The sequence below is a fragment of the Acanthaster planci genome, linkage group LG09 (genome assembly GCF_054643075.1).
Source record: "Acanthaster planci isolate LZ-2023a linkage group LG09, COTS_SCS, whole genome shotgun sequence".
NCBI classification, from domain to species: Eukaryota; Metazoa; Echinodermata; class Asteroidea; order Valvatida; family Acanthasteridae; genus Acanthaster; species Acanthaster planci.
In genome coordinates, this window is record NC_141785.1 from 20,822,249 (window position 1) to 20,831,233 (window position 8,985).

Sequence of the window (8,985 nt, forward strand, 5' to 3'; positions counted from 1 at the left end):
TGAGTGTTGGTCATTAGTCATGTTATATGGTTAATTTTTTGTGAGTGTAAACTGTAATAGCAAATGTTGAATATGTTTTGTAATTATTTAATCCTGTTTTTTTTAATTCTTTTTTAAATTCTTTTTATATTTTGATTGTTTAATCCATTCTTTTTCAGTTTTTTAACTGCGGAAACGGATTTCAATAAACCCATATGAAATGAAATGAAATGTAAACTTCTTTTTTGCTACATTAAGTGTTCTCTTACTGTGCCTTAAAAGCGTCGAAACTAACTTTGGGCAGCCAGGAGAGGGCAGGATTCTGAAAGATATAAAAAGTGACGCACATTGTGTTTTATAAATGAACTCTTCATGTATTATTCTCTTGTCACATTTAGCAGATATTTTGAACTCTCAAAATGATTTTCAGATTCCGCTACAACGCAGAGCGTGTCTCTAAGATCCTGCGTGACCTTCAGAATACAGATAGACCGGTAGACAACGTGGTTCGCTGGATCCTCCACGTCACCAGGTTTGGCGGCGACCATCTACGACCAGCAGTCATGGATCTCAATTACGTTCAGAGGAATCTCCTAGATGTTTACCTTTTCATTGGTCTGGTTCTGGCCTCGGTTATCATGATCAACGTGTCTGTTTGCTATCTTTGCTGTCGCAGCCTGTGCCGTATTGGTAGAGGTGAACATTTTAAGAAGGAGTGAGATATGATGAGATCGATTCTTTCAAGTTTTAAGATTTGATGGAATTTGCATAATAATTAACTCACAATGGTTTACCCCAGAGGCAAAAATATTCTGTAGCTCATCCATAAATGTAAAAGGATTGGTTTGAGTAATAATATCAACTATTTCCAAAGTAAATGAAAAAGATATCTGCACTTTCGGATTTAACATTTTATTTTTCGGATTAAATTTCTTTGACTTTACTTGTCGGATTTTCTTAATGTAGGGGACCGTGTCTTAACAACGGCGACCCAACTGTTTTAATTCATTCTAATTCACATGAATATGCATAACAACGTAACTGTTCTGCATTGTACCTGGGTTATTTGCATATCTGTGTCAAGCTTTCGCTTTCTAATGACCTTTGTGCTTCCTGAGTGCAAGGACGGGTTGAATACAACCACCAGGAAAATAATTTCTAAGATTATCTTGGACAATTGACCAGATAACCCCACATATTATGTTGCAAATTGTTATATTAATAGAAGCTTACGTTGCCTCCATTACAATTTACGTGGTGAGAAACCTTTTCCACGTATGAAAAGCCTGACTGTGACACAACACGGTCTAAAATTTTCCCTGCAGTATGGGCTACAGGCCGTGGAGTTCCGAGTCCAGAGGGAAAGTATAGAGGGTCATATTTTGAAGTCTGTAGCATCCATTTTTGTGGCTATGCAAAGCATAGTTCCTTGGCGAAAGTGTAGTACACAAGGATAGTCCCAGCAATGCGTTTTTTTTGGGGGGGGGGGTCTCCCAGGATTTATGGCAGTAGCAAGTCGCCAATAAATCAAGGCTCTGTTGTAAGCTACACGTACCCTGTGTCTGTCTTGATCTTGGTACCACGCCTGGTGCTTGCTGCGTTTATAGTATAGCGCAGCGAAGCGGCGCAAGATGGTCCACTGTGTACTAAACGCCCATTTGCTGAGTGTAATACGTCATGGAGTACAGCTTTCTTTGCGGGATATCCGTGATTGTGGAAAATGGTAAAATGTTCATGGTTGTGAGTGAGGCATGATATGGAGCATAGTTGGTATGTATATTTAGTTGATGTCAGGCACGAAATGTGTGATTTTTAGAAAAATTTGTTAACCATTAATTATGTTAATAACATTAACATCCTCTGATCATGCCGATTTTAATATAATTTTTACATCATCAAGGCCTTCACCTTACATATGCCCTAGGGGGTTAGGGTTAACGTACATGACGTATTCGGTATTGTTAGGCCCATTTAAAACATGAAAAATAACTTGGCCTAACTAGGCCTATGGATGATTCCTCCATGGCCTAACATTAGTCACAAATACATCATGCCAAATGTCAACAATCGGCAATGCCATTGTCAATACTGTCATTGTCAATGACACAGTCAGACAGTGATACTTCATCAAAATTCATCGTCATCATCATCAAAAGGTTGGTTCATTATGTTCATGATATTGGAATCGAGTTTGATGAGTTCGTCTGTATTCCTGGTCATGACTAGCCCAGGCAGGTGGACTCTTTACTGCACTAGTCGTAATGTAATCTAGACTAGCATCCAACCTGGGTTACACCATGACTAATTAACAGTGCCAATAACTGCACTGGTATTAGTAGGTGGCGGCTTACAGGCCTACCCCTCTTTTTCAAATTTTGAGATTGATGGGTTCAATACAACCGATCTTTCATATTCCGTTTAACCATTACGTTTAAAATTTGTGAAAAATGTGAGTTTTAACTGACACTAGATGTAAACCAGTCTTAAAGTAAGTTTGACTCCTCCATGTTTCATGTATTAAAGCCCTTTTTCCATCAAGCATGTTAATTCCCAAAAAACACAACTCTCTGCCCTCTTTCCACAATATTATTTACCCTATAGTTTTTCAGCATACCTGCATAAGGTTAACGTTAGCTACCTTGGTGAATCCAAAAGTTTAATCTCCCACTTATTGTAGGAATAGGCCTACATGAATGGTCCCCAGATACACAATTCCCATATCCAGCATGTCCATGTATGTAGGTTTACATTTCTTGGTGACCATTTGAATCCTTACAGCATATCAGTAGGCATGTCAATGTAAAATCTAGATTCCATGACATAAAGAAAACTTACATTGCCTAGTACGAAATGCACACATACTGTAAGTGATAGGGTCGTCCAAACTAATTAACTTATTTGTAACCTTTACCTAAAACTAAATGTGCAGGATGAGATGCCTTCTCAACTACACCAAAGATCCAGTGCTAAACTGACTGTCAGCATGTACAGAAAGGATAACTCTGACTGGATAACAAGTAACAGCCAGGATAGGATGCTGAACTTATCCAAGCAGAATGAGATGCAGGACTGTCTGCCAGCATTGGAATGTAGTAACAACGTTAAGGAGATGATAAAATGTAGCCTGGATGAGATATGACAGTCAGGATTGGGATGTAGAACCAGATGTAATGGTCAGGTGGACACAGGGCACATGCAGTTCCTTTGATGGGGAAGCAATAGAGACAGGTAGTTTGTGCATTTTACAGTGTCAAGCAGCTGAACAAATCTGATTGCGATCATTGGAGAAGCATTTGCCCTGTTTATGGTCCACTTTCTTCGTTTTTTTTTTACATTACCCTTTCACTGTGATATCATGCATATAGATGTTCTCTGTATTTCCAAAATACCTATTTTTGCTGCATTCACATTATTTGTAGTATATTGTAGAGTGTTATCAATTGTGCAGTGTTAAGTCTATGAAGACATATACAGGGTGGAATTTACTAAAACCGAAAAAGGAAAGATTGCAGGTAGGACTGCCTGTATAACCAATATTAGTTCACACGTGAAACACACATACAAGTGGCAGGTCTCATGAAAAATCAATTTTGTCTTAAATTTTTCAACTGTGTACAGTATGTCAGTGTTTTATTTGTACATATCCTTTTACATGTATTGCAGTAAAATAAAATATGCCTGTTTTAGGTTATTAGCACATCACATTGCTGTTGTATTTATGGGTTCTTTCTACCCAGTAAATGGGACAAAAGGAACGGACTCACCAAACGTTGGTTTAGCTTTTCATGGGGGCTGCCATCTTCTTTTTTCTTTATTCACCCTGCAGTCACTGTTTTAATATAAAACGTGTAGTTGCTGCCTGGGTACACATCAATTGCTTTGCCGTTATGATTTTTACACAGTTTTTTCTGAAAAGATGCATGTTGAATTTATCGCCTAGGTTGGACACGGGTTAATTGAATTTGCAGTGAAGGCAATATTATTGCACCCCGTTAAATTAATGTTAATGCTTGACAACTGTTTGTATTATAACGAGTGGGCCTACCGTAACCCCAGGTCGAATTATGTCTTACACTGGTTGCTGTCAAGTGTCACAATGTGTTAACCGGCTGTCCCCCCATTAAAAGTTGGCACTAAGTTTCTTAAGCTGAGCCTGGGCTTACCAAACCAAAGTTTCAGTACACATGTATGAAAAACTGGACCTGTTCTTGTGCTTCCAAAAACGGCACCATGGGCACAGAGCTAAGCAAGCTTAGGCCTAGCCTAGGCCTGTGTTAAATACAAACGAAGAAAACAGTGACGCATTAACAGCTTGAGCGGAAGAGAAGAAGGAACAAAATATTAAATATAATTCACATTTCCCCTCTTTATTCTGGGGGTCTGAAAAAAGACAATTCTGGGTGCTTGCACTACCTATTGCTGCATTGAGGTGCCGAACAGTGGGCAGAGGATGACGAATTTCTCCTGCCAGGCGCCATTGTCAATATTGACACTTCCGGGAACTTTTGGAAACTTTGCTTACTCGAATGGCCGCCGCAGCATCACGCAGCCGATTACACTTTCTGGCGGTCAGTGACCCATCTTGCACTGCTATCTTTGGTATTAATTCCCAAACCAGGATCTTTTAGAACAAAGCGCGCGCGTGAGTCAGCGTATGGTTGCGCCGATAGGACCACAGATGTCTGAAAAAAACTAGATGGAAAACGCGTATCATACGCGCATTGTGTGTAAGCGTGGCCCTGCCGTTAGTCACACGAATGAGGCTAAAAAGGAAAGATTGTATCGTGCCGTAACCCTGTTTTTTTTAACAACTCCTGATCTTGTGGCACATGTAGGCCCTATATTTTTCATTTTTTTTCTTGGCAAATAGTGGTTATTCACACATGAATATATTCAAATAGGCCAAGGCCTAAAAGTTAATCTAAAAATGCAGTAGAGCTTATGTACAGGATGTGTACCAGAATTTAAATTTGTACCTGTAACGTTACGTGGCCACTGCCAATTTCCATTAGCACTAAGTACTGTGTATACACGTAAATATTATACAGAGTAGACATTGTATGTGGAAAAATCTTTAACCTGTACAGTTTTACACCCTGCACTGAAGGGTTTAACTCGGTAATAATTTACATAGCCGTAGTACAGTATGTATTACATAACGTTTTGTAAATCATACCTAGTTATAGTAAAAAATCATCCAAATTTAAATTACTTTTGTAATGGGGTGAGTTTTGTTAGCCTTGTTCAATATTCATTCATCCGGTTTTTTGTGGGCGGGGGGCACCGGAAATTGGTGGGGAGGGGGGCACGTGCCCCCAGCCCCCACTTGGCTACGCCACCGCTGTGGAGTCCAGCATCCTTTACTGTAATGCCTGCCAAGCTCTCGCCCGTAAGATCATCTTTTTTATTCTCTTGATTCGTTATCCTTGTCATTCTAAGCTAGTTCCAATCTTCTTTGTTATCCTTTCTCTTTACTTGCTAAGTCTTACATTCTCATTAAATAGTAACTGTCTATTTATTCTTTATGTCATTGTGATCTTTTTTGATTTCTTTGTTACATCGGAGAAAATTCAAGCTTTGGAATGTCTATTCTTAATAGTTTGAAGCTTTTCGGATTGTAACAAGGGTTCGTAGCGATTATATAATGATGGGTATCCCTTAAGACATACTACGAGATTCTTAAAATTCTAAAATCAATGATTTCTGCCTCGAAGCCCCATGCATGTATACTATGGTTTTTAAAAAATACCCAATCACTGTTACAGAAAAACTCAGATAGGCTTTCACAACAACTGTAAAGTACAGATGCTACCAAGTATTGTAGGTTGTTTTCTGATTTAATGCATGCCGTGTTGGATTGAGTTTCAGTCACTACCTGATTCGATTTTTTTTCGTGGAATATTTGTCCATGGTTGTCATCCCACCCCTTACACTGACCCTATATCTTACTTCTCTTTTCCACTTATAATCTTCCTTTAACTACACTTTGGGACAGCAAAAACTGAAAAAATGTAGGGACATAGAGGTGTAGACCCATGCTGTTTCTCAAGTAAATTGCATTTAAAAAGGGCTAGAAAAAAGTCATACATTCGGATGAAGTTCGTTCATACCAGCCTCCTGTACAGGGAAAAGCCATAAGTAAAGCAGTGTCAATAGAGCCTGAAAGTTGACCCCTGATGGCACGCTTCCAGAATCCTTGATAGGAAATAAAACGGGCAAAATTTTTAGAATGTATACTACTTTTTGCTCAGTTAATTCATAAAAAATAAACTGCATGAAAACGAGACTAGGTACAATACCGCTGGAAGTGAAAGGTCGTCAATGAAAATCGTTTTTTACCCAGCTAAAGTTTACTTTTCCGAAATATTAATTGAAAAAACACAAAGGTAAAATTCTGACATGAGCGTTTCATGGGGTAGTTTCATTTGGAATCCTTTCAAAAATTATCGAACGTAATAGGACGGCCCCCATATAAGTGGACATAGGCGGACCGTGTGAGGGTTCGGGAAGCTTACTGCGTGACCTTTTCCTCTCAGGCTCACTAAACTAAACTAGAGAAGGCGCTATTTCGATCATAGCAAAAGCAGTGAAACCAAGAAGATTTGGTTAACAAATATGGCCTAGCAACCCTTTATATTTCCTATGTCGGCCTGGTAATTACCAGGCCAAGAATACACGATCAGGCCAGTCTGCTGGTCCGCCACAAAAAGGTTTCAGTTGTTCCGCCACAGTAACTTAATTGCTCCATAACATTGCAAGAATATTTAAATTAGAGATTAATAACTTTTTTAACTTCTATCTGTCAAAGAAAGAAGCTTTTATTTAATTTACTAATGAAAAAAGTGGTGCCTTTAACACAAATTTAAATTACGTATCATTGAACTGCACGCATGGCCCTGCTTCACCGTAAAAATGAAAGAGCGTTCTCTGATGACTAAAACAGTATTCAACAACAGACGCTGCTACTCCCTCCTTGAAACTACAATCCTAGTTCAGCACACTAAGTCTGATATTATTCACATGGTAAACATGGCATACGTACCTACACAGTTTGTAAATATAATTATATATGTACAAGTTTTATACTACCCTTGGATTTTTAAAAAATGTTTAGTGTATGTACTTTACTTTGTTTTTCAATACATTTTCCCGTAGTACGTTTTTTGAAGTGTTTGTTGTTCTAAACTTGAAGATGTATAAAACATGTTAACTTTGCTGGACATAAATATTCAATTTGTATTCTTAGAGGGGATGGCAGTCTCATCAAAATCATGTTGGAAGGTGCAGTGGACGGGGGGAGGGATAGAAACTCATACGTCGCATGTCATCGAGGAAGTTACAAAGAAACAAAGAAAAACTAGGACTTAAGATCCCAAATTGACTTGTTATAAACATGATAGTATATTAACAGTTCTCTTCTTATCTATGTTCGACTGTAGTCTTAATCTGTGACATTCTTCTCAATCGCCCCATGCTCACGTGAGGCATACACGTTTAGTGATGCCCTTGAAACCAATGAATGAACGTTGACTTTGATGAACTCATTAGCCGTGGGTTATCTGGTAGATAAGCTTTAAGAAAGGGGTGTGCACCTGTGCAAAGTACATGTGTGCTTAATGTCCTTGATATATTTTGCATATTGCAGCCTGACCTAAATGACAAGAGAATAAAACTGTGATCGGGAGGTTATTAACCGGCTAATGGGTCTAGCGATGATAATGGATTGAGGCGACTTACCCAGCTCCAGCTAACTACATGCATCAGTATAAAATAAATAACAAGCGAGTCGATTTGTGGTCAAAGTCAAACTGTCAATTTCAATGATGTTCATCTTTCACCCGATTAAAAAAATCCAATTTTTTTAAAGGTGCACAAAAAGTCTCCGTAGACTTGCGCGTCGGCAAAATAAAAGTTTTTTTATTTGGCATAATATGATGTCTAAAAACTGCCAAACTTGCTAGATCGACTGGAATCCCGCTACTGCATTATTTTAATGTATTTAAATTGGGTACGATTGAGTAATATATACATTAAAGGAGTCCCGATACATTTAGTTGGGCACTCTCTTTCACCATTCCTGTATTACGAATTACATCTGGGAGCCAGACAAGCAACGTGGTATGTGTGCTGTGCACATCTTCAAGCTGAAGACTCTTTTTAAAACTGTATTAGTGAGGGGGCCAGTCAGTTGGTACGGAAGTGCAAGCTCGTACATGTATGCGTGTACATCATTTCTAGGGGGAAAAGTGAGGGGAAAAAAGCGCGTCGCTGCACCACTTTTGGAGCCAGCCGCTGACCAGAAACTTATAGCTTAACATAACATTATTATACCTTATAGGTTCTCGGTGATACCCTAGAGTCTGGTTCAGTTGCTGAGTAATTCTACTGATGCCTGCTGGGTCCCCCGATTTTATAATCAGGCGACGGGGAAAAATATTAAATTGTCCATAATAAACCAATTCTCTTGTCGCTGTTGGTGCACGCCATCTCCAAATCACGTGACCAGCGTATACGCTGTTATTGGCTGGTTGATTCTTTGTTCTGATGGTATAAAGCGCGTAGCTCAGGTCGTCGGCACACCGCAAGGACAATAGGCCTTTTGCAGGTTAAATTTGAATAAAATCTGTTACACTAACTAACTGGTAAATAACTATTTAAATTCACGTGAACATAACAATTGGAGTTCTCCGTACTACAGCCACTGTTTTTATACCCCGTGATTCGGGGGAAGCTTTTCCTTAGTTACATAAGAGACGCCTTGCAACAACACACTGTTCTCAATGGAAAAGAAGGGCACAAGGGAACCAGTCCATTCCAGAGATGGTGGTTGCTAAGCAAAAGCTTGCCGCGAATCACGAGGTATAGCAACAGTGTATTTAGTCTGGGGAATTCAAGTTGTTGTATTTATGTGCAATCAGATAACTCAGTGTACCAGATTTTATTCATATTTAACTCGCAAATGGCTTATTGTTTCAGTGAGCCTGATCAGAGCTTGAAGAGCGCCCT

At 39.1% G+C, this 8,985-nt stretch overlaps 1 protein-coding gene across 1 annotated transcript in view; it reads left to right on the plus strand.

The window, feature by feature from the left end:
* Nucleotides 1–1,527, plus strand: part of LOC110985452 (UDP-glucuronosyltransferase 2B10-like) — a 36,189-nt gene extending 34,662 nt beyond the window's left edge. Inside the window, exon 5 of the mRNA XM_022246486.2 lies at nt 410–1,527. Within this exon, the coding sequence (XP_022102178.2) occupies nt 410–698 (289 nt within the window). The 3' untranslated portion in view covers nt 699–1,527. The remainder of the gene's footprint in view (nt 1–409) is intronic.
* Nucleotides 1,528–8,985: the final 7,458 nt, after the last annotated feature.